At 52.3% G+C, this 23213-nt stretch overlaps 12 protein-coding genes across 12 annotated transcripts; 6 read left to right on the top strand and 6 right to left on the bottom strand.

Annotated features, from left to right (window-relative positions):
* Positions 1-45: 45 nt before the first annotated feature.
* On the bottom strand, positions 46-2132 carry A1O3_08369 (uncharacterized protein; the record flags this gene model as incomplete). The annotated part of the gene is made up of 2 exons (XM_007738467.1): positions 46-1958; positions 2012-2132. The coding sequence occupies 2 exons, from the start codon at positions 2130-2132 to the stop codon at positions 46-48; spliced, it is 2034 nt and encodes a 677-aa protein (XP_007736657.1).
* Positions 2133-2728: 596 nt separating this feature from the next.
* Positions 2729-3090, bottom strand: A1O3_08368 (uncharacterized protein; the record flags this gene model as incomplete). Its single annotated transcript, XM_007738466.1, has 2 exons — positions 2729-2868; positions 2919-3090. The coding sequence occupies 2 exons, from the start codon at positions 3088-3090 to the stop codon at positions 2729-2731; spliced, it is 312 nt and encodes a 103-aa protein (XP_007736656.1).
* A 669-nt stretch (positions 3091-3759) lies between these two features.
* On the top strand, positions 3760-4311 carry A1O3_08367 (uncharacterized protein; the record flags this gene model as incomplete). Its single annotated transcript, XM_007738465.1, has 1 exon — positions 3760-4311. One exon carries the CDS (start codon positions 3760-3762, stop codon positions 4309-4311), a length of 552 nt encoding a protein of 183 aa, XP_007736655.1.
* A 687-nt stretch (positions 4312-4998) lies between these two features.
* A1O3_08366 (uncharacterized protein) lies at positions 4999-5745 on the bottom strand (the record flags this gene model as incomplete). The annotated part of the gene is made up of 1 exon (XM_007738464.1): positions 4999-5745. The coding sequence occupies one exon, from the start codon at positions 5743-5745 to the stop codon at positions 4999-5001; it is 747 nt and encodes a 248-aa protein (XP_007736654.1).
* Positions 5746-7768: 2023 nt separating this feature from the next.
* On the top strand, positions 7769-9607 carry A1O3_08365 (carboxypeptidase; the record flags this gene model as incomplete). Its single annotated transcript, XM_007738463.1, has 5 exons — positions 7769-7934; positions 7984-8568; positions 8618-8788; positions 8842-8966; positions 9035-9607. The coding sequence occupies 5 exons, from the start codon at positions 7769-7771 to the stop codon at positions 9605-9607; spliced, it is 1620 nt and encodes a 539-aa protein (XP_007736653.1).
* Positions 9608-11084: 1477 nt separating this feature from the next.
* On the top strand, positions 11085-13137 carry A1O3_08364 (uncharacterized protein; the record flags this gene model as incomplete). The annotated part of the gene is made up of 2 exons (XM_007738462.1): positions 11085-11249; positions 11356-13137. The coding sequence occupies 2 exons, from the start codon at positions 11085-11087 to the stop codon at positions 13135-13137; spliced, it is 1947 nt and encodes a 648-aa protein (XP_007736652.1).
* Positions 13138-14018: 881 nt separating this feature from the next.
* On the top strand, positions 14019-15068 carry A1O3_08363 (mitochondrial GTP/GDP carrier protein 1; the record flags this gene model as incomplete). The annotated part of the gene is made up of 3 exons (XM_007738461.1): positions 14019-14106; positions 14174-14253; positions 14307-15068. 3 exons carry the CDS (start codon positions 14019-14021, stop codon positions 15066-15068), a joined length of 930 nt encoding a protein of 309 aa, XP_007736651.1.
* Positions 15069-15881: 813 nt separating this feature from the next.
* Positions 15882-16244, bottom strand: A1O3_08362 (uncharacterized protein; the record flags this gene model as incomplete). The annotated part of the gene is made up of 2 exons (XM_007738460.1): positions 15882-16023; positions 16120-16244. 2 exons carry the CDS (start codon positions 16242-16244, stop codon positions 15882-15884), a joined length of 267 nt encoding a protein of 88 aa, XP_007736650.1.
* Positions 16245-16246: 2 nt separating this feature from the next.
* On the bottom strand, positions 16247-16764 carry A1O3_08361 (uncharacterized protein; the record flags this gene model as incomplete). The annotated part of the gene is made up of 2 exons (XM_007738459.1): positions 16247-16408; positions 16474-16764. 2 exons carry the CDS (start codon positions 16762-16764, stop codon positions 16247-16249), a joined length of 453 nt encoding a protein of 150 aa, XP_007736649.1.
* Positions 16765-17922: 1158 nt separating this feature from the next.
* A1O3_08360 (uncharacterized protein) lies at positions 17923-18147 on the bottom strand (the record flags this gene model as incomplete). The annotated part of the gene is made up of 1 exon (XM_007738458.1): positions 17923-18147. A coding segment is annotated over one exon (225 nt), but the record flags the coding sequence as incomplete, so codon positions are not given.
* Positions 18148-18588: 441 nt separating this feature from the next.
* A1O3_08359 (uncharacterized protein) lies at positions 18589-19935 on the top strand (the record flags this gene model as incomplete). Its single annotated transcript, XM_007738457.1, has 1 exon — positions 18589-19935. One exon carries the CDS (start codon positions 18589-18591, stop codon positions 19933-19935), a length of 1347 nt encoding a protein of 448 aa, XP_007736647.1.
* A 583-nt stretch (positions 19936-20518) lies between these two features.
* Positions 20519-22810, top strand: A1O3_08358 (primary-amine oxidase; the record flags this gene model as incomplete). Its single annotated transcript, XM_007738456.1, has 4 exons — positions 20519-20997; positions 21052-21393; positions 21450-21878; positions 21949-22810. The coding sequence occupies 4 exons, from the start codon at positions 20519-20521 to the stop codon at positions 22808-22810; spliced, it is 2112 nt and encodes a 703-aa protein (XP_007736646.1).
* Between the last annotated feature and the right edge of the window lie 403 nt (positions 22811-23213).

Genomic DNA, 23213 nt, shown 5'->3' with positions numbered 1-23213 from the left:
ATACCTCGTCCACCCCAGGTCATTTCGTGTGTTGCATGAAGCACACTATAATGCGCGCCCGAAAGCCACAGCATCGATCCTCCGCCGCTGGCGCCCAAGAAAACCTCGGGGTTCGGCACCGGGTCCTAGCCCACGATTCCGGCCTGAGGCTGAGGAGTTGGCGCTTGCAAGACGGAGGTTCTGGTCGTACCAGGCCGAAGCCATGAGCCTGACCTCACGTTGAAGAATCGAGTTTTCAGTTTTGAGGGCATCGACGTCCGAATCTTCATCACTCGGCTGTGTTTGAAGTTGAGACGGCAGCGTATCTTTCGGCGGCGGAGGCGGTGGGGTGCCCTGGTCCTCGTTCTGCGTAACCTGGCCCTCCTTTTCCAGCTGTTCTTGTAGTTCTCTGATCACCTGATCCTGCTTCTGTACGTGCTCGAGGAGCGATTTGTTCTTGGTCCTTTGCCGCTCAATAGCTACCACGAGCTTCTTCTGCGCACGTATAGACGACTCTCTTTCCGTAACGGTGCCCGCCAGTGCTTGGGCACGCATAGCGGACATGATTGCCTTTAGTTCATCCTCCGAAATAGTCTCACTATCAGCGTCTAGGTCAAGATGAAGGCCAGATGTAGAGGGAGTAGTCTCGCTCAGAACTGCGCTGTCGCTGTATTCACGACGAATGGGTGCGTCGTCTCCATTCAGCAGGGCGGCTGTCAGGCGTGCTTCTGATTCGAGAAACTCTGCCTCCTCCTGTGCGAAATCTCTCTCAACGGGGCTGGGATGTTTCTCTCCTCTATCCGCGGGGACAATACCATCTTCATAGTCGCGAAGCCGTCCATGCAGTTCTTCGACGGCTTGATCTTGTCGTGACAGCTGTTCCAAAGTGTCGTGATACCGCGCTTCGAGAGCATGATAGTCAAATTCCAGCCTCTTCTTCATCTCATTCAGTTCATATCTCTCTTGTTCAATGCTCGGCAGAAGCCGCCTGTACTCCTCAATTTCTCTCTGCAAATCACTTGAACTCGCGCGTGCAAGGTCAAGCTGCTTGAGTTGATCCTGCAATTCGGTCACTTTGGCTCGGAGATTGTTATTGTCCTTTTCCAGGTCCTGGCTTGCCTCTAACTTCTGCCTGTACTTCTCCGCGGTGTTGGCCTTGCGAGCCAATCTGTCTCGCTCGATCTTGATTTCATCGTAGTCATCCTGCAATTTCTGGGATTTCTCTGCCTTGATCTTGAGCAACTCATTGGCCTTGCGAAGGTCATCTACCTCGGCCTCAGCCTCAAGACTTCTCTTCTCGAGGGTCGCGATGATGGCGTCATGTTTCGGGTCAAGAGTTCGGGTGGAAAAATCTGACCGGCCTGCCAGCAGAGCTGTAAGTCGGTCACTTGTCTCCTTCAATTCGTCTTGGACCTGATCGAATCGTTCTTGCAACTTCTCGTATCGCAAATGATATTCATCCAGTTGTTGCTGCAACTCCCTCTTCTCATGTGCTATTCGCTGGTTATCGGCTATCACTTTGCCCAACCGTTCCTCCGATTCAAGCACGGATTCCACTTCTCCCGACCGGCGCGGCGACACTGGGACATCATCGTGGATCGCCAGGTCGTCAGGGTGCGGAACCTCTGCTTCCTCGCCCTCATCTTCCCCAGCCTCTTGAACTGTTTGCATCAGGACTTGCTGTGTGGTTTCTGATAGGTCCTGCATCTGCTTCAGATATCCAATGCGATCGGCACAGTTGATTGCAGCAACCACCAGAAGTTTCAGGAGTGCCACGGTGTCACCGAGAGAGGAGGACTGCGCAATGGCTTTGAGATCCGGCCGTCCGCCGGGAAACGGCAGCCGCTGGGCGCATTCCTCGACGAGGAAGATAGACAAGGCATCGTAGACGTGCTTCAAGTTGGTCCATTTGTGTATCCACTGATCCGTATCGGGATCCTCTGGGAGTTTGCCCGGGAAGCTGAAGCGGTCAATCTGTTCTGCAGGGCGTCAGTGCATGAGCGTAAAATTCTGCATGTAAGATCAACCGTACGAAGGACCTTCCATATGATCTGGCCGTTGGTAAGCTCCTCTACCGTGTAGACGGGATCGGCAACAGAAAGACTGTTGACCCAGTCGATGAGTCCCGCAGCCACGGCTTCGTCGGTCGCCATGGGAGTGGAAACAATCTATCCCTCATACATTTCATCGTTGCATCTGCAAGTCTTGCTGCATGCTGGGATGCAGAGGCTACTATGGAGAGAGACGAACAGCCCTGGAGTTTGCCAGAACGAGTTTACAATCCCCCTTCGACCCACACGCGTGGTAGCTGCAACGAAATGCGTTTGGCGCGTCGTCGGGCGGATATGACGTCGCCCCAGCTCCTGTCAGCACCGCAGCACCAGTCAGGGTTTGATTAAGGAGCCTCTTGACAGACTCAACGGAAACAAAGAGATGTACGGGGTAAACAACCGCAAGAGAGCACTTTCGTGAAACCCATGAGGCTCTCGAGTAAAATGGTACAGTACTGCTGCACGAGAACAGATAAGATACGTTCATTGCATGGCTCCGACGTTTGATGTGTGGCCGAGTATTCAGTCCCCGTAGATTTCCACAGATCTCCTAACGCCCCTTGGACCAACACCGCTTGTAGAGCGCCCTGCCATATGCGCAAATCTAAGCATTACATAGACCGTTCCATGTTTTCCTTCCCGCCCTTTTCCACAAACTCCTAATTGTAACGGACCCTACTAGTAGCGCATAAACTCGGTCACTGGTCATCGGTGGTTGTCGATCCATCAACATGGACGACGTAGTCATTTTCGATGTATGGAACGTAGGCATCGGCCATGGTGCTGATTTTAGTGAGCGTAACTTCAGAGACTCTGGCGGCAAACCCCTTGATCAAGGCTGAGATGACTGTCAGTATAGCCATCATGCCGAAGACCGCCCGGACTTACAGTATTCGTGGGTGATGATGCCTCCATCTTTCTTGATCTCTTCGATGGCCTTTTCGATGACGGAGGATGGAGTGTCATCGGGGTATTGCACAATGACAGGCTTCTGCAGCGCAGGGAGAGCGAGGACCGAGGCAACCAAGCCTAATAAGACGAGACCGAGATGGAAACGCATATTGAAACGGGTGTCGGGGATGATAGGGATGTGTGTTGGGACGTCGATGATCAGTTGTCGTTGATCAGTTGTCGTTGTTGACCAGGCTTTTGAGGGAGTCGTAAGTGTCGATAATTGATCAGGCCAAGTATACGGAATATACCTAGGGTACCTATGTGTCGAGTTATAGCAAAATGATGAGGACCTGCGGAGGACGTGTAGGAGTGCCACTGCAGGCTAGTGAGTGAGGTGGCGCAAGAGGCGACCCGCTCCAGTCATGTGCTTGGCCGTGCTTGGCATAACTATATAGTCACGTGAGGGACTTTCCTACTGGCAGTGGCACCTAGTTGGCAAGGTTGGGCTAAGGACTTCGCAGTGGCCTGAGATGCCGCTTTTCGTATAGCGTACTGTATCCGCCTATCTAGGTAGGTATCAAACGAAATACTCACCGTCCGTCCTCCCTTTCTGATTAGCCGCACGCCGCTCTGCTCACCCTCGGCTCGCCTGCTGCTTCCTGAGCGCTCCCCAGAGTTTTGCCTGAGCCTTTTGGTCTTCCTTCATCCACAATATCAACTTTCGTTAACTTTAAGACGATGGGACCCGTTCAGGATGCTGGGGCATCTCGATCTGGCCCCCCTCTAACCCCAAATGAAGTGGTCGGGTATGTACGCGGTCAACTGGGTGCGCAAAATGGCCCACGAACAAATCCACAGCGTCGAACCAGAGCAAGAGGCTATTGACGATTTCAACGTCCACACGCAGAAGTTTCTCAAACGCACAGTCCACACCAGTCACTGCCGCTCGCGGTACAAGAACAACAAGGTTGACGGGCCCGTCGCCGCCATGTGTGCCGGATTACCCATGCAATTCAAGGATATGATGAGTGTTCAACGCGCGGTAGATTTCGATATCAAGTATTGTTCGCCCAACCGTTTTCGATTCTTTAGAAATGGAACCAGTGGAAGAGATGCAAAGGATAATGGATCTGAGCTACTATCTGAGAAAGGACGGCTGGAACCAGGAGCAGGTAAAATCCGCATGACCACGCTCAAATCTCTCATAGCGGTTGTACAGCAGGTGGCGCCAAGTCTGACGCCAACGAAGAATTCGACCTTCCAGTATTCAGGCCGAAAACAGCGGCCGGCCTGTCTGAACCTCACCGCCAGATGGCTTACCTTGAATGAACTCTTCACAATCGCACGGCTTGATCTCTCCACCTGGGCTGCATCCACCTACTTGTAGGTGCCTCCTTGCTATTTCCTTCAGCTGTCCCTTTCTGTACACAGGATCGTTTCTCGCGAGGAAAATAGCCTCCCCGAGCGTGCCAGCCCCGGTCTTCAACCATATCCCTTGATTGTTCTTGTCCAAAGAATACACAAACGGCTCTCCGTTAGCTGACCAACCCCACATTCTGTCCAAGAATGCTTTGGGTTCGCCGATCACAAGCAGGATGCTACCTAGCCTACCTTTAAACGACGCAAAATGGGTCTCCAACGTATAAGCGGGCGGGCTGGACAACTGCAGACCCTTCAGGTCGGCTGTGGCAAGCACCGGCCCCAGTGTAGTACGTTGTGAAGGGACGGCTGCTTGCACGTCCAGTATCCGGGCACAAATGAGATGGCCGTCTACTGGGGAGGTGGATTTGATGATAATATCGTACTTCCGGCACCAGAAGTCAGACGCTACGAATTCGGATGCTGGGTGAATTTTGGTATCGATGTCATATGTCGGTATTGAATTAGAGATAAAGCGAGGTAGAAGTGGTATCAAACCAGACCTGGGGTGCACTGGAATGTCGTAGCCGATTGTCAACCATGCTGGCTCCGTTGTAGATTTTGCGACAAGCTCAAAAAGGAGTTCGTCCATTGTACGCTCGTAATCAACTTAGATAGGTGCCCGAAGGAGATGCATCATGCTGAATATCATGTCCTATAGCTTCGTAGACGTCCGAAGATACATGCTACGCCAGGCCGCAGCATTCTGGATGTCTGGGGAGCTCCTTTCCTCTGTGCCTATGTCGTCGTTCTCGAGTTGTCTGGGAGATTTTATGTTCGGCTGACTCTCTCTATCACTGGACGAGGTGTCATTCCAATATTCATCTGAAATCCTGCGATTTGAAGGGCCGCCGGGCTGCCAGTCGTCGTCCTCCTCCTCTGTTCCATCTTGAGTGTCGAATTCGGGGGCGAACCTCTGGTTTTCGTCTGTGTTTTCGTCCCTGCTACCTGGCAATGCAGCAATTTCGTCATCAGAATCCTCGCTGCTGGATTCAATCCGAAATGTGCTTGGGCTTGAATCAGACCCCTCATCATAGAGGCGCATCGCGGTTGCTAGCACCGCTATGGCTTCGGGCACGGCTCCAAGGCAAGTGACAGGAACCTGATGGCCTGCAATTAGATCTTTCTCCCTCATGGTATGCACATTGCCCTGTTGAACCAGCTCGCTCAATCGTGCGATGGCGATATCGCCATGCAGGATTTTCAGGTAGATGTGGCCCGTGTCAGACGTGATCGATCCGGGCGTAGCTCTCACCAAAACATACGTTTCATCACAGAGAGTGGCCTCTTGAAGTGTCCAGGCTCTGTTCATCCAAGACGAAGTGCTGTTGATACTCTGAGCGGCTCCAACGCCGCCTACCATTATTATGACCGCGCCAGCATTGCTGTAAACTTTTGCCATGTTCTGGATTTGCAGAGCCTTGTCCTGCGGTGACCGCTGATTGAGACATAGGAAGTCTAACCAGAGGTAGCCACAATGAAGTTCCTGCGCGGCCGTTGCAGCTTGCGTAAGACCAAGCCAACTGATAACATGAGGCTTCGACTTCCCGATATCAACAGATAGGGGTCTATTGGCTGCTGCGCAGATCAACGTCACTTCCTCGCTCGGTTCCTAGACATGAGATAGTGCAGCATATCTGGGAATGCCATCCCCGCTGGAGTCGCCTCTTTCCGGCCAGACATGACTGTTTGTCCACTCTGTAAGGTCAATGCGCGCCAATTCAGGATCTAAAATGCCGTCCACAGAGACCAGCCGAAGTGCTCCGTCGATGCCGCTATTCTCCATACTTCCATACTTCCACGTCCCCTTCTCTCAGCTGTAGCATTGGCTTTATAGGCTGCGACATTGATGACGTTTCCGATTCGTGGCATTCGCTTCGGCGGATGTGGTGGGGCTAGGTTCTCGGATTCTCAAGCAGGGAAATTCTTAAGAATTTAGAGGGTTGCACCTCCGTTTTTGAAAGGGTTTAACTATGCATCAGACTGAGATCCGAGGGGGCCTCATCTTCCCTCCCCCCTCCCCCGGGATCAGTTCAACATAACAGACCAAGACCTTTAATCGCGCACAATACTTGGGAGGACGAAGTGGTCACAGAGAGTCGATTGAAGTGGTTCGATTAGTGTGCGGACAAAGCAGGGTGGCAGCAAGTGATAACGTCTTTGCCAAGCCCCGGGCACGTGAGCATGTCCACACAAGTGGAAAAAGAAAATCAGTGCCGCCTACCAAAACAAACCAAAAAAAGTAAATCGACACCTACAGGATTCTTTATCAAGTCAGCAGATGTGAGATAGGTGAGCCAACGATGGTCAACTTACCGAACCTGTGCTCCCGAAGGAACTGGCTATCAACTATTACAGAGAACTGAATAGCAGGCCAGCGCGTTAACCACTCCGCCAAAGTGTCTGCCAAAGGCGTATTTAGTGTAAAATTTGGACCAATATATTATTATAAACTACTTTTTATGAGAGTCACCTGACGAGCCTTGGCGTCACCCCCAGCTTGTCTTGTACCCAACCACCTTCTGTCACTGACCAAACTTCGGAGTTACAGGAAATGTTAGGCAGCAGGCACAGGGGCAGGGCACCTACCAGGTGGCCTGACAGCTCCATTGAAACAGATACCTAGACGAGAGGCAGAGTTAGCCAACTGTAGGGGCCTGATCGGGCACCCGGTGTACTCCGTACTGCTCAGCGAGTGCTTACGGAGCGCTCAGTCGTGATGCTCAGCCAAAGGCTCAGTTAAAGCTCAGGTTAAAGTGGCCTTCGCTCACCCTCCAGGATCAACCCGTACATGGCAATTAGGTTTTTCGTTCTCGAGTAAGCCAGGTACCTGTACTACCTAATACCTACCTACCTACCAAACCTCACCACCTGGTATTGCTCCACGACACGATGCTTGTAACAGATGTAGAGCATGCACGTCATCCGTCATACCAGGGATCCCCCATCATTGCTTCGTGGAGCCGCTCCTCTCAACACTCCGCTGAGGCCGGTCAACACGATCACTGAAAATTGGAAGACAAGGCGCTAGACAGGGGTTCAACTGATTCTGATCGGCATGCTGAGTTACATCTTGATTCTTTGAATGTTTACAACCTGCCTGTAGAGGTAAGGAGTCTGCAAGAGGTTACTCCACACTATCCCCGTGAACAAGCATCCCGAAGCTTTAGTCAAGCTTAATCAAGCATCATATCTGGCTGCCAATGCAACCTTCCTATCTGCCTCCGACTATACTGCATTGCTGCGTCACACATGATCGATGACCTCTCCTCCCACCGAGCTACTAATGCAGCAGAGTGAATTTGTGGTGTCATCATCACTCTGTATGTATTTAGGATGGGCCACCCAACAGCCTGCTCGATTTTCTGCTGGTACATAGGCGTACTCACCTTCTGCTGCTCTAACTTCACCACCGTTTGCTCAAGATGCTCCTAACTATCTTGCTATCAGCGTGTCTCGTGCTCTGTTCGCTGGCTGTGGACAATCCACACAAGCGTGCACCCAAAAGGGTACACAAGACTCATGCCTCGCAGATCCGCCGGCCCCTCGTGAAGCGGCAAGAATCGAGCTACTTAACACCACAAACTAAGAGTGAGCCCTAGGGAATGACTTTGTTTGCTCGCAGAGCTGACGGGTTCAGAATTCGCGGTCAACGGCTCAGCAATTCCTCTTGTGGACTTCGACATTGGCGAGTCTTATGCGGGAACGTTATCGATCGACCACAACAGCTCCAACCTCAACCAGCTCTATTTCTGGTTCTTTCCATCAAACAATCCAGCTGCATCCGACGAGATAACCATCTGGTTAAATGGGGGACCTGGTTGCAGCTCCCTCGATGGACTTCTGCAAGAGAACGGCCCTTTTCTCTGGCAAAGCGGCACCTACAAGCCGCAACCGAACCCATTTACTTGGGTGAATTTGACTAATATGGTCTATGTGGACCAACCGATTGGTACAGGCTTCTCTCCAGCAGCCCCAGGTGCCCCGGCAAAGATCAGAAATGAGGTCGACATAGGTAGAGATTTTGCGGGTTTCTGGCTGAATTTCATGAACACCTTCAACCTGACAGGCCGGAAGGTGTATATCACGGGCGAGTCATACGCCGGTCAATATATTCCCTACATCGCCAGCTACATGCTTGACCAGAACAACACAGACTACTTTAATGTCAAAGGCATTCAGATCAACGATCCAAGTATCGGTTCGGATGCTGTTCTCATTCAAGGTATCAGTGTTGGGAGCCTCTGCCGTGCCAACTTGACTGACCAGTCCAGCCCCTGCTGTAACGGCCCTCAATAACTACCAGAACATATTTGCTCTTAATCAATCATTCTTGCACGACATCAATTCCCGAGCGGAGCGGTGTGGCTATTTCCAGTTTATGGAAGAGGCATTGACATTTCCGCCGACGGGCAAATTCACCGCCCCAAATGACACAGCTCCAGGTCTGTCTACTTCATATCCCACCCGCGAGATTCGGGACCCTGACTGCTTCCAGGTTGCGACGTATGGGACGATATCATTGCCGCGGCAGTCTATGTCAACCCTTGCCTGAATTTGTATCATTTAACAGACTTCTGTCCGTTCTTATCAGATGAGCTTGGCTTCCCATCCCTCGGCGTGGTAAGCCCTCTTCTGGGAAGATTCAAGCCAATAGAAGGAACCAAAAACTAACACAGGCACCGATCTAGGGCCCAAACAACTATTTTAATCGCAGCGACGTCCAAGCTGCAATCAATGCGCCACCGACTAACTATGTAGTTTGCGGCGACGACTCACTCTTCCCCAACGGTGACGAGTCTCCACCCTCTAGCTTCACCGCCTTGCCATCCGTCATCGAACGTACCAACAACGTCCTGGTCGGCAGTGGCTTGCTCGACTTCCTTCTGCTGACGAACGGGACACTCATGACCCTAAACAACATGACCTGGAACGGCCGACAAGGCTTCTCCAAGGCACCGAGCGACTTATTCTATGTTCCATACGATCCATCGCTCAATTTTGTCCTCGCCGAGACCGAAAACCAGCCCATTCCTGCAGTTCCTGTTGGTCTCGTTGCCGGCGGCGGTATAATGGGGACGACCCACACAGAAAGAGGGCTGACGTGGGTGACGGTGGATCTTGCCGGTCACGAAATCCCTCAGTATACACCAGGGGCAGCATATAGACAGCTTGAGTTTCTGCTCGGTCGGATCAGTAACCTGACGGAAATAGGCTTGTTCACCACTCAGCAAGCGAGTAACGGCAGCACTGCCTCTCTATAGTTGACCACACACTACCGCAGTACGGACCTAAACGGCGGGGTCGGTCAAGGATAAGAAGAAATGGGAATTCGAGTGAAGCAATAATTTGGATTGCGCGCTCAACAGCCCTAGTTGTCCTTGAAATTCGTTGCCATTCGATTCTATACATCTGGTTCGACTATTACACATGTCTCTGCTTGCTCCCCACGTTCACCGCGTTACTGTTGGATAGACTAAGGTATCTGCTTCTAGAAACCGTCACGAGGCTGCCAAATAGGAGCACCATCACCAGCCAGCGTTTTAGTGCCAGAGCTGCGATTGGTGATGACTGGCATAGTGGAGAGCAGTGTAAGAATGCCAACAGGCTTAGAAGCGATGTCCCCTCAGCAGCGTTGCGGGCATAATGGAAACAGAGTCATGCCTATTTTCAAGCTCGTAGCAGTTCTGAACAACCTGAACCTGAAGTTTTCGAAAAGGCAGCTGAAGGCGTGGCATTTATTCTAAATTGGCGGGCAAATACTAGAGGTGATGAGAAGGCGGGTAGTCCACTCTACACTCTCAGCAAGGCTGTTGCTACCGGTGAAGCTGCTTGGATCAGTCGCGTAAGGTGGCGTGGGACCTATACTGGAGGCATCTCGGCGGTGAGTTAGGCTTGCCACAAAATAGTATACTAGGCATGGTGAGAGAAGTACCTACATGAGGTGACATGTACGGAGTACGTACATACTCCGGCGAAAGCGTCAGCCTTATATCGTGGATTTTGTCTGTGGGTAGTAGTCGTGCACGTGATATGATTGCTGAGGTAAGATCTTGGCGTTAGCCTCACCTGCGTCTTCCCCAAACTTGAAGTTGACTGTCCTCTTATTAGTACCTGACTTGACCAACCCTTCGCATGCTGCTCTTTCTTTGTCTGCCTTGCCTACTTAATCAACCCACGCTATCGTTGGCCCAGAACAAGGAAAATCTACAAGCGACCATCGTGCCTTGTCCTGACGTCGTTCTCAGCTTTCCCCACTACGAAGCCCAGAAGGCCAGAAGAGTCCGACAAGTATCACCTCTGACTGGGTACGGCCCACGCCTGGTTCTGTGGTCACGGCCGATGACTTGACAGACTGGAAGAGGTGGAGGGCGGAACACACTGGGCTGTTGGACTGTGTTGGAGTCACCAAAGAAGAGAACGAGTCAAACAACGTTTTCCTTGCAGTGCCAGAGGGTTGTAGATAGCCAAAAGATACCACGACATTTCTCTTTCGTTGTCTATCTACCTCAGGCCCTTGTGTCTGGCCCAGAGTTGAATAGCTTTTGGGCTCTATCAAACTCATCCAGGTCACCGTCATTGCGTTGACATCGAGCGTCCTCTCTGCACGCTCGGTTGCCCGTTTGACTCTCGAGCGTTGACTCGAACTCGAAGCACCCTCGCGCACACTCGCACGCCAACGCCTTTCAGTCCTTCTCCTTCTCCACGTGTGATTTGATCTTCTTTTCTGTCCTTATCGTCATGTCAGGTCTACCGTCTGATGAGGTTGCCGAAGACTACAAAGGCTCGTTGGAAGACCTTGTCACCAATGACCGATATCAGATCTCCAATCTGACCTTGATTGCAAAAGAAAACATTGAGCACGCCGAAGCAATTTCCCGGGTTCTCCAGAACCACATCAACCGAGTATGTCAGCGTCCTTTTCGTTTTCTCTTTTACGACTGGTGGTTTTGAAGCAGTGATTTCCCTGGAATTGTTGCACCATGGCCAAGTGATGCTAATATCTCGATAGGCACCGCCGGCACGCAAATTACCTGCCCTATATGTTTTGGACTCGATCGCCAAAAATGTCGGCTCTCCATATACAGTCTATTTCGGTCGCAATCTGCACCAGATCTTTATGCTTGCTTACTCCCAAGTTGATGCCCCTGTCCGCCGAAAGCTGGAGGAGATGTTGAAGACATGGCGCGAACCAGTCCCCGGTTCGCTCTCGCCGACCCCGGTGTTTCCCCATGCAAGTACACAATCCATTGTCGACAGCCTGAACAAGTTTCGCTCCCCCATGCCAGCGGCCACCCGCTACCAATCGCCTCACATTCAACCCACTCCTGCGAGGGCTTTGGTCGATCCACGGTATCGACATACACCAACTCCTCCACAGTCCTTCCCACCGCTCGCCTCGGGCCTTGCTTCCAACACTAGAAGTCCTGGGCTGCAACCAGAAATCCCACAACCGCCATATACTCAGACCCCCCCGCCGTCTTTTAGCCAGCCTTACCCTCCACAGGCGACTCCTTTGTACCAGCAGCAGCCGCCGGCTCCGACGACACAGTATCATACACCGACTCTACAGCCTGGGCCTATCTCCTCTGGAGGGGTTGACTTGCAAAAGCTTCACCTGGATATTGATGATCTCACAACAGATGCCAAAATTGAATGCGCCACTCATCCCATGGACGCGGGCGCCCGACGCAAGTTGGCAAGTCTTCAGACACTGAAAGAGATCCTAGACAGTGGTAACGCCTCAGAGAGGGATTTGGTCGATATTCGGAACACAATTATGCAAAAGATGGCTGAAAAGATGGCGGAACCACACCAGCCTCCGGGACAAACAGCGATACCGCCCATACCTACGGCAAACACGTACGTGCCTCAAACCTCAATCCAGCAACCGGCAGCAACAACTTCAGCTGCTACTTCACTATTCAATAGCACCAATCTAGCGGAGCTGTTGCGAGCTACTGTTGGTCAGCAGCAAGCCAGACAACAGCCAAACTACTATGCGCACGCGCAGTCAGGGGTGGCTACTCCCATATCGGCCAGCACTGCTCCCTCCGCAACGTCCGAAAATCCCCTCTTGGCCCAACTTCGAGCATCAGGCCTCTTGTCTGCCGCGCCAACTCCACCTCAAGGCGTTGCTCATTCCATGCCGGGTTTCGCCGCATTTGCAACTGACCCGGTAGGTGAAGTCAGTTTAACGTCAGCAAGTATCCGCATACCGCGGCCGCACTTGGTTGCGACACTCTTGAGTGCATGGCCAAATCAGTGTAGTACTTGCGGTAGGAGATTCACGTCGGATGAGGGTGGCAAGGCCAAGAAAGCGCGACACCTTGACTGGCATTTCAAAACCAAGGCGAGGATGCTAGAGGCTGAGAAACGAGGTCAGAATCGCAGTTGGTACGTAGACGAGCGAGAGTGGATCGCGAGCAAGGAATTCGAAGACGATGCTGGGCCTGTGGATGCAACCGGAGTGCCGATCAATGGCGCTACAATGGTTGCAAAGAAGAAAGCGCAGGATTTCGTTCGGGTTCCTGCAGATCCAGTCCTTCGATCACTACCTTGTCCAATTGATCAAGAACCATTCAAGAGTGAATGGAGTGAAGACGTGCAGGATTTCATTTGGAAAGACGCTGTACAAGTTGGAGGGCGATACTATCATGCGAGTTGTTACACGGAAGTGACCAAAGGGCGAGAAAAAGACGGAGTGTTAACTCCGGTCGGAGGTATTGGACGGATGGCAACCCCTGACTCTGTGCTTGGAAAACGGAAAGCAGAGGTAAGGCTCACTGCATGAGCTGATGAAATAAAATTACTAACGCAAGGTAGGAGGACAGTAATGGCACCAAGTCCAAGATCAAGCTGGAGGCTGTCCAACCGGCGTGAATTGGCCCCTTGGGAAGGCGGAATTTCCTACCGCTTGGATGAGTAGGTCGGCAACATTGAGACACTTACGTTTGCATAGCCAGCGAGAGCGCAGAGAGACCAAAGGTATGGATGGATTAGAGTCGATTGCTCACCCGTCATTTGCGAGAAGCGCATGGAAATCACGTCCATCACCCATATTGAACGAGAAAAAGATGGTGCCAAGTAGTCGGTTGGAGGTATAACAACAATTATATGGATAAAGGAATAACATGATATTCCGGTCACGACGACATGGTCTTGTTTTGTCCTGATTGTGCCTTCTGTAAACCACATTACCTGGTATTCTTGAGTGTACGGAGTAGGTAGGTCAACTCGGATGGCGATGCAGCAATATGGTGGTGAGATAAGGAAGATCTGAAGTCCGGGGCAGGAGCTCTCTGCCTGGGCCTAAGGCACAAGCCTCAACTGATTAATAGGGATCTTAGGTAAGGTACATAAGGTACCTAAGGTAGGTAGTGTACCTAGGTACTGTACCTAAGGAGCAGTAGTCCGTGGATCGGCCTACGGAGTACTGTGCTCCGCAACTTTTTTTTCCTTCTTGCTGCAGTCGGCCATCATCCCATTTCCTCCCCTGCACGACGCAGATTTCTTATCGTCTTGAGACTTTTTTTGCCTTGAATCGCCATCAAATACTCTCTTCACATCGGAATTGAATTATATTTGAATATTTCTCCCATCAACAGCGCAGAGCGATTGAACAAGAGTCGACCCATTCAATCGTCGCCAGCCTCTGCGCATCCCACACCGGCTATGTCTCCTCCCACGACGGCGCCAGCACTGGGCGCAGCTGGAACAGAATATAAAAGAGAGTCTGGCACTGCGAGACTACTCGGATCAGGTATGTTATACACATCCCTCGGCACGCTTCATACGTCGACAATGCTAATGCTCCTCTTTCCACTCAGGCTCTGCAGGCATCGCGGAGCTTCTAGTCTTCCATCCTGTCGACACGATTGCCAAAAGGCTCATGAGTAACTCCAGCAAAGTACGGCTCGTCTCGCCCCAAGCTCAAGCCCCATCCTGACCGACTCTTTCCAGGTGAACTCCGTCTCCGCGTTCAACAACGTCATCTTCAGAGAATACGCCTCAGCTCCTCTCACCACGAAGTTCACCTCCCTCTTCCCCGGTTTAGGTTATGCCGCCGGCTACAAGATTTTACAACGGATATACAAGTATGGTGGCCAGCCGTTCGTGCGCGACTATCTGACACAACATCATGCTGAAGACTTTGACAAGGCCTTTGGCAAGGGAACGGGGAAAGCCATGCTTAATGCCACTGCGGGTTCGTTGATCGGCATCGGCGAGATTGTGCTTCTCCCTCTAGATGTGTTAAAGATCAAACGACAAACCAACCCGGAAGCTTTCCGGTCCCGGGGTTTCTTGCGAATCGTCGCTGATGAAGGGATGGGACTGTACCGCGGCGCCGGATGGACTGCTGCCCGGAATGCCCCTGGCTCTTTTGCCCTCTTTGGCGGTTCGGCGTGGGCCAAAGAAAAGCTATTCGAGCTCGAGGACTATAATAAGGCAACCTGGGGACAGAACTTTGTTGCCTCGGTGGCCGGTGCATCAGCCAGTTTGCTCGTCTCCGCCCCTCTCGACGTCATCAAGACGAGAATTCAGAACCGAAACTTCGAGAACCCGGAATCAGGGTTCAGGATCGTGGCTAGCATGATGAAGAACGAAGGCATCACGGCCTTCTTCAAGGGGCTGACACCGAAAATGCTCATGACCGGGCCGAAGTTGGTGTTCAGCTTTTGGTTGGCTCAGACGCTGATTCCCGCCTTCGGAAAAATCGTGTAAACCGACACAATAGAGGCCCGGAAACTCAAAGTTCTTAGGGCAGGCTTCGGGCAGATACCCTGACATCGATCTCGTCCTCGCTCGGTCTTAGAGACAACGACAGATACTTCCACTCTTTGACTTATCCCTTGATCAACCTCCCTACCTGGACCCAACAATGGGGGTGGTGAGTGTGAGAGACCGCCTTGAACATAGGGCTGAAGGGTCGGATCTTTTGGCCGCCCCCAATGACCAAGTAGGAGTTACCTGTATTATTTGGGCCCGGCGCTTACTGGCATTACTACTCACGCAAGGAGGGGGGACCCAAGAGAGGTATCGATGAAGGCCGGTTCCGGCCAGGCGACTTGATTTCAAAAGTTTGTTTCGAGAAATGGTCTAATATGTGCAGAAGGGGCTAGGGTCGGATTCTATCAGCTAGTTTTATGGAAAGACCAAAAAAGCCCGTTCAGAAGAGCACAGCTACATATGCAACGAGGAAGAGAGGACAGTAGACAGGAACAATATTGAAGAATACGAATCTTCACTTCTCACCACCACTTTCCTATTGTCATCGCGACTGCTCCAGTACCCCTAAGTCATGGCCCTTACTGCTCCAATCGTGACAAATGAAGCCATTAAGCACCAAGGCCTCGAACACATGGCTATATGCCCCGGTTGGTGTGATGATCATTCTGCGCCTTGACTTGTTATCTCTCATGGGCGCCGTCGCTGTCAGCGCATGATGTACGAGTTTCATTCCCCATGCGAGCTTTGATATTTTCATCCATGCAAGTACTGCATTTTCCCTGAGACACTTATCTCGCAACCAGCCAGTCACGAAGGGCTGAGCAGGAACTGCGCCACGACGGCCATATCTTTGTCTGGGATTTCAAGGTTGGTACAGTGACTGGCGCCAGCGAAGGTGTACAACTTCACCATGGGGATGCCGGAGAAACAAGGGTACACACAGGTGTTGCTCAGCGGTTAGCACAACCACGTACAGGATGGGAGAGCGGCACGGGTCAAAAAGAAGCCAGGGAAAGGAAAGAAGAGCTCCAGACTTATGACTTACCTATCCCTTGCCTCTTCAAACTCGGTGTTCAATACCAAGGTGGGCACGGAGATCTCGTGAACCTGATCTATCACGCTCCAGCTCTTTAGGCTCCCTATAACCGTGAACTCACTCGGTCCGTTCATCGTCATGTAAACGGTGTCATCTTTCCAAGCCGCGCCAGCGCATCGAGCAGATCCTTGGGGAAAGGGCAATTGCGATATAGCTGCAAGTTGTAAAAGTATTCGACAGCTTGCAGGTACTCTGGATCGGTATTGGTCTTGTCGGCCTCGTGCTTGGATAGGGTGAGCTGGATATCTGGAGGAGTTTCTGCCGCCAGAAGTTGCAGGATTCCACCCAGAATGGCATGCTCACGGGAGAATTGGAGATGATGAGCCTCCTGAGGCCCCGATGGCCCCGGATGGCAAATATGGCGCCCAGCATGGCGCCCCATGACTGGCCCAGAAGGTCGAAGTCGTCAGCAATACCGAGTGGATTGTCCAATTCCGCGATAAACAACTCGTGTTTCCAGAAGGCCTCGTCCAGCCTTTTCTCACGCAGGTGTGTGGACCTGCCGGAGCCGATCTGGTCGTAGAACACCACAGGGATTCCGTACTCTGGCCTCTCAGCCAACGCGGATATGGACAGGAGGTAGTTGTGTGCCATGCCGGGTCCACCATGCACTACGTCACCAGCGGTCGTCCGTTGCGAGAGCACTTCATATCGCCGTATATCTTGTACCATGTCTCGCAGGGGTTGGGCAGCGCAGAATGTTTGAAGGCGACGGTACTTTCGGTGATGCTAACTGAGAACGGCATGCCCAGCAAGCGAGGTCGGCCTCACGGCTATGTCACGGCAGGTCCTTGAACAAAGCACTTGAGAGTGAGCAAGGCGCAACAAGGTCGAATTCGGAAATAGAAAGCAGTCCCTTCACAAAACTCGTGTCAACACCAGAGAAGACATTCCAGTGGATTGCATCTGGCCTTCCACGGTCTACCTTGACTAAACGCGATGGCCTCGCTCATCCAATCCTTATCGCTGAAGGATAAAAACGGCAGCCTGTACGAAGTACTTCGTATCGACGATAACCTCAACGGCGGCGAGTATAATTTAACTGATCAGAGGGCGTCTACTCCGTGTAGATGTCGATGGTGAACTTCTTCAAGGATACTTAAAGCTCGCATAATATCTGTAGAGACGAAAAGCGGAACGAGTCGGTTGCGCAGTGAAGGCGAGCGGAAATGTAAGGGGCGCCTGGCGGTTCAACACTGATAGATTATGACCCTACCGGATATTTCAATCCCCGACTAATGAGCATATATTGCCCCTTCTCTTCTACCACTCTGTGTCACTTGTCACCGCTGGCGAGGGGGGTCCTGTGCCTTTTTTTTACCATCCCAACTCGGCAGCTCGCCGTCTTTGCTTGCGCCCACGATTTGATGGTTTGATCCATGATCTTAGGCTAGAGGTCAAGCGTAACCTAGGCTAGATGTATGCCAAAGCTGCAGTTGACAATCTGCTAGGCCATCGACCGCGATGTGCGCTCTCATGCGAATACTGAGTGTAGTCCACGAATAGGCTCGACATTATGAGGTGCTGAGAACCCACTGGAGTTTCTCGTCATCCTCGTAATCTCCGTACCACATCAGACATTGACTTGAGACACCTGACAATACACTGCAGCTGCCTCTAGCACCATCAAGGTTGCTGTCCTGCTGGTGCGGTTGCAAGTTGTCGAGAAGCCACGGCTCGAAGAAGCGCGCTTGCTCTCTATACTCGATCCTTTGATTGTGACCACTTCTTCGTCCCGATCATCTTGTCTCCTCACTTGCCGGTCTTGGCCTCATCTCTAAAGTATCTGCGCGTCATGCTGACACCTTTCTGCCATAACGCCGGCAGACTGGAATCTTGGTCGGGGTATTTCTCGCGCTGTTCACGGCGGATGCGTACGGCGGCTGCAGATAGGCCAACACAGACTGCAAAGACAGGGTCGATAAATCTGAAGTCGTAAGCGATGTTCACTCTCCGGGGGTAGGCCACCAAGGCGGGATGTCACGACCTACTTTGAGATAAGCCACGGCTGGGCAACAGATGCCATGATGCGCCAGGCTCCGGCGCGATTCGAACACTTGATGAATGGGTCGAACGCAGTTAGTAGCGAAGCTGTGGGAAATCAGAAACTTTGAAATAAAGCGTGGACTACGGAGTATAGGTATGTGTAGGAGCTGGAACGATTGGTGGAGGAAGGGAGCGGAGCTGGTTTTTTCCGACTCGCACTCACTCAGCCTCGTCAGAATGTAAACACAGCGACCTAGTAATTGGGTGCCTAGTCGTACGTACCTAGTAACTAGGGATTTGCTACCCCTGTCCAGCCTGTGTGCCATGCAGCTTTCCTCATGGATGCCAACGCCGCGTCCATCATCGTCGCAACTCGATGGTAAATAATGGCTTCTTGGAATCACACATCCACGTTTCGCCCGCAGCGCCCCAATGTCCGACCTCCTCGAAGTCCTTCCTGATTTCGACATCAAGCCGTTCACCCACCTCTTCCACTCTCTCGAGAAAAATGACATCACCGTGACCGACTTGGTCACTTCTGACCCCAAAGAGATTGCGAGAAGATGCCCTCTTCCATCGGCCGATGTTCAGAGGCTTGTGTCGGAGATAATTCAGGCGCTGCAGGGTGATGTGCAGAGCGGAGTGAAGACATGCAAGATTACTGCTACACGGAATATCAACACCGCGGGCACTGCCGGTGGATGTGACAGTGAAGGCACCGGGTCGGTCAGAGGGGAGAAGGTGAAGACGCTTGACACTGCCATCGACCGAGCATTAGCTGGGGGCTTCCAGCCCGGACACATCACGGAGATTGTTGGGGAGAGTGCGGTTGGAAAGACGCAGTTGGTTCTCGGACTCCTGCTTTCTGTACAGTTACCCCCGCCCCGGGGATTGGGCAAGGGAGCAATCTATGTTTCGACGGAAGCACCGCTCAACACGAGTCGACTCAAGCAAATGCTGTACTCCCACCCCGAGTACGAAGGTATGGAACCACAAGATCAACCATCTCTAGACCACGTCCACACGATTGCCACCAATGATCTAGAAGCACAAGAACATATCCTTCGCTACCAGTTACCCGTGGCAGTTAAACGATTCAACATTGGACTGGTCGTGCTGGACTCGGTCGCGGCCAACTTTCGAGCGGAACATGAAACTCGAACACCAGCAGGTCTGGCCGAAAGAGCCGTCGAGCTAGGCAAACTTGGAGCCATGCTCAGACGGGTGGCCATTGACAACAAAGCCGCGATCGTGGTGACGAATCAAGTGTCGGATCGCTTCGAGGACCCCAAGAACATGCTTCGACCTTCGTCCCCAGCGACCATGTCCTCGCCCGCCTTGCCCGGGCCAGGCATTCCGGCCGCTCACGTCGAGATCCGACGGGAGGTACAGAGTCTGGATTACCAGCAGTGCTTTTTCACGGGCTGGGGAAATGACCGGCAGGAGACGCATGGACAATACAAGAATCCAGCCCTGGGTCTGGCATGGGCCAATCAGATATCTGCTCGCGTGGTCCTTAAGATGGAGAGTCAGCGGCAGGAGTATACGGGAGGCAACATCTGGCGAGAGAAAAAGAAGAGCCGCACGTTCGCCGTGGTGTTTGCACCCTGGGCGCCTCCAACCCACCCACCGGTTCGTTACGAGATTGGGATGCAGGGCATTGCTTCTGTTGTTGATACTGTCAATCCTGCAACAGCGCTGGCTGAAGTGGGCGAAGAGCACGCAGACCTTTTGAATGAGGAGCTGTGGGCTACGGACGAAGACGATGAGTTTCCGTAATCACCTTGAGGAGATACACTGCTACTTTCGTTGGGTACTTGATGGTGCAGGGAAGGGCAGTTGGGAGTCCTAGTAATATGTATGGTAGGTAGACAGCTGAATAATGGCCATGATCTACATGCACCTCGTCGTCTTCACAGCCGTGTCAAAGGGGAGTTCCGCTTCTCGTCAACATGGACGCTAGTAGCCTCCCTATATTGGTCTGGACCAGGAGTGTCGACGCGAGAACAAGGCATCATTATTGGCCGTCAAACTCGTCCAGGACACCCTCGTCCCTGGATTGATATCATATAACCCAAATGAAATGGCCAAGGACCTGCGCCCTTCTAGTACTAGGATAGCAGGACTCTTATCGCCTCGAAGCTTGAGTGAGGACGTGATTATGTAGGTACTAGGTATTTATCTCAGCGGCCGCCAGAATCCCGGCCTGCAGGAAATGTCCGACCACTCCGCGCTTGTTGATGTTGCCATCATCCACACTTCTGATACTAATTACCTCCCTCTCCTGTGGAACGACCTGTGCGCCGTTCTTCTCACAACCTGTGTCGTCCATCTCGTTGATTTCACTGTCTTCTGGGCCGACATGGTCCATAACCACCCTCTAGATCAACTGAGTGGCGATGAAGTCCGGGCCGCTCGTCAGGCCGTCCTCAACGCCCGAAAGGCACACGTCCTCTTCCGCAACATCTACTCCGTCGAGCCAGCCAAAGCTGAATTGATCAAGTTCCTCAACGCAGAACATGCCGGGACTCTCTCTCCAGAAACCCCCCGCCCACCCCGCCGGGCTCGCGTCCAGTATGATGTCGTCTATGACGATCGAAGCCATGAATACATGGAGTCTATCATCGACATTGCCACGGGCAAGGAGGCCGACCTGAGACGGGTAGACAGAGGCGTCCAACAGTCCTTGACGGTGGATGAATTCCGAGAGTTTAACAATGTTTGTATAGAGTCGGACATGTTTAAGCAGGCCATCAAAGACCTCAATCTCGACGAGAAATTCGAGGTTGCCATTGACCCGTGGCCTTACGGTGGCCCCGATGTAGGAGAAGTCACTCCCCGGTGAGTTTGGGTTCGCGCTTGACTTGGTTATGTGCTTCCCTGACCCATGTCCAGATACACACAAGGACTTTGCTTTGCAAAACTGCGACATGAAAACCCCGATACCAACCACTATGCTTTCCCTCTGCCCATCATCCCTGTGATGGACACGTACAAGAAGGAGATCATCCGCATCGATCGGTTAGCCACGGGTGGCACCGAGGATGGGTTGGCCTCTGGGACCGTCGGGGAAAAGGTCCTCGAGCACTGCCGACCCGCTGAATATGTACCGGAGTTGCTGGACAGGCCTGTCCGTAACGACTTGAAACCGTTGAATGTTCTACAACCAGAGGGGCCGTCCTTCACGGTGGGCGATGACTCCTTGGTCGAGTGGCAGAAATGGAGATTCCGAGTCGGGTATTACAAGGCCTTTCCAGGTCCAACACGCGACCGGGTTGCTGACGCTGAGGCAGATTCACTCCCCGAGAATGTGCTGTATTACATGACGTCCACTACGATGGCCGCAGTGTCTTATACCGTCTGAGCTTGTCAGAGATGACCGTTCCTTACGGTGACCCCCGCCCCCCGTTTCATCGAAAACAGGCATTCGATTTTGGCGACGCCGGTGCCGGCCGAGCTGCCAATAATCTTGCTCTTGGCTGCGATTGCCTTGGTGTGATTAAGTATATCGATGCCATGCTTGTTGACTCTGAAGGCAACCCCTCGTTGTCTAAGAATGTTGTGTGTGTTCATGAACAGGACAATGGTATCGGGTGGAAGCACACCAACTTCCGAACCAACCGAGCTGTGGTGGCAAGATCGAGAGAGTTGGTCGTCCAGTTCATCATCACTCTGGCAAACTATGAGTACATTTTCGCCTTCAAGTTCGATCAGGCCGGGGGGTAAGTTACACGAATCCTTGGTTGTCTATGCACCATGGCAGCAGGCTGACCGTCTCTCACTCACCTGCAGCATTACTGTCGAGACGCGAGCCACGGGTATCGTATCGGTGGTCAACATCGACCCCGGCAAAGTCAGCCCTTACGGAAACGTCGTGTCACCAGGAGCATTGGCACAGAACCACCAACACATTTTTGCAGTTCGGATTGATCCCGCGATTGACGGACATGCGAATACAATCGTCACGGAAGAGTCGCTACCCATCCCTATGAATCCCAAGACCAATCCATTCGGTAATGGCTACGAAGTTGTAGGCAGAGCAGTGACCAAGTCTTCCGCCATCCATGCCTCTCCTTTCACGAATCTGACAGTCAAGATGACCAATCCCAACAAAATCAACCCGATTTCGCAGCGGCCAGTGGCCTACAAATTCATTCCTTCGCCGTCGCAATTGATACTGGCCGATCCCGAGTCCATTGTTGCTAAGCGAGCGGCATTTGCTCACCATCACATTTGGGTCACGAAGTACAAGGACCACGAGCTCTTCGCCGCGGGAGAATTCACCAACCAGTCGCAGAAGGAGGTTGGCGGGGTTGCGGACGCAGTTGCCCGCAATGACACCGTGGAGAATGAAGACGTGGTGGTTTGGAATGTCTTTGGGCTCACTCATAACCCTCGGGTGGAAGATTGGCCGGTGATGCCTGTTGAGATTCACCAGCTTCACTTACGGCCGGCGGATTTCTTCGACCGAAACCCTGCGTTGGACGTTCCTGCGAATAAGAACCTCAGCAGCGTGGAGGTTGGCCGGGACACGGATGAAACATGCTGCCACACTGATGTGACCACGAACGGGAGTGGTTTGGTACAGGCGGCCCCGACGACACATCTACAAGGGACGGGAAGCATACCCATGACGGATGTCAATGGACAATAGACAGGACCTGTATAGACTCTCATGGGGCGATCACAGCTCAGGACACGGGCGTGAACGGTCAACACAACGGAATATCGAATGCACAATCATGAGCATACCTATCCAGACGTTCTATAATAGTGCCCCAACATTATTGGGTGTGGGCACGGGGATTGGTCCGTAAAGACGTGATTATTCAGGCGCCCTATAGGTGCTAGTTAGGAGCCTTGTAGGCTATAAGGGGGCTCTCCCCCTTACGGAAGTACGGAGTACTCTGTAGTGTATGTACCTAGGTACATAACATAGGTCGGTATATATATTATTATCTATTATTATCATCACTAGTACCTCGGGAGAGTGTCCGCTCCTTTGAATTTTATCATTATCACTGGTCGGCACTGATGATCATGGCACACGGCACGCC

Source organism: Capronia epimyces (genome assembly GCF_000585565.1).
Source record: "Capronia epimyces CBS 606.96 chromosome Unknown aczIQ-supercont1.7, whole genome shotgun sequence".
NCBI classification, from domain to species: domain Eukaryota; kingdom Fungi; phylum Ascomycota; class Eurotiomycetes; order Chaetothyriales; family Herpotrichiellaceae; genus Capronia; species Capronia epimyces.
This window is presented reverse-complemented; position numbering and strand designations above follow the sequence as displayed.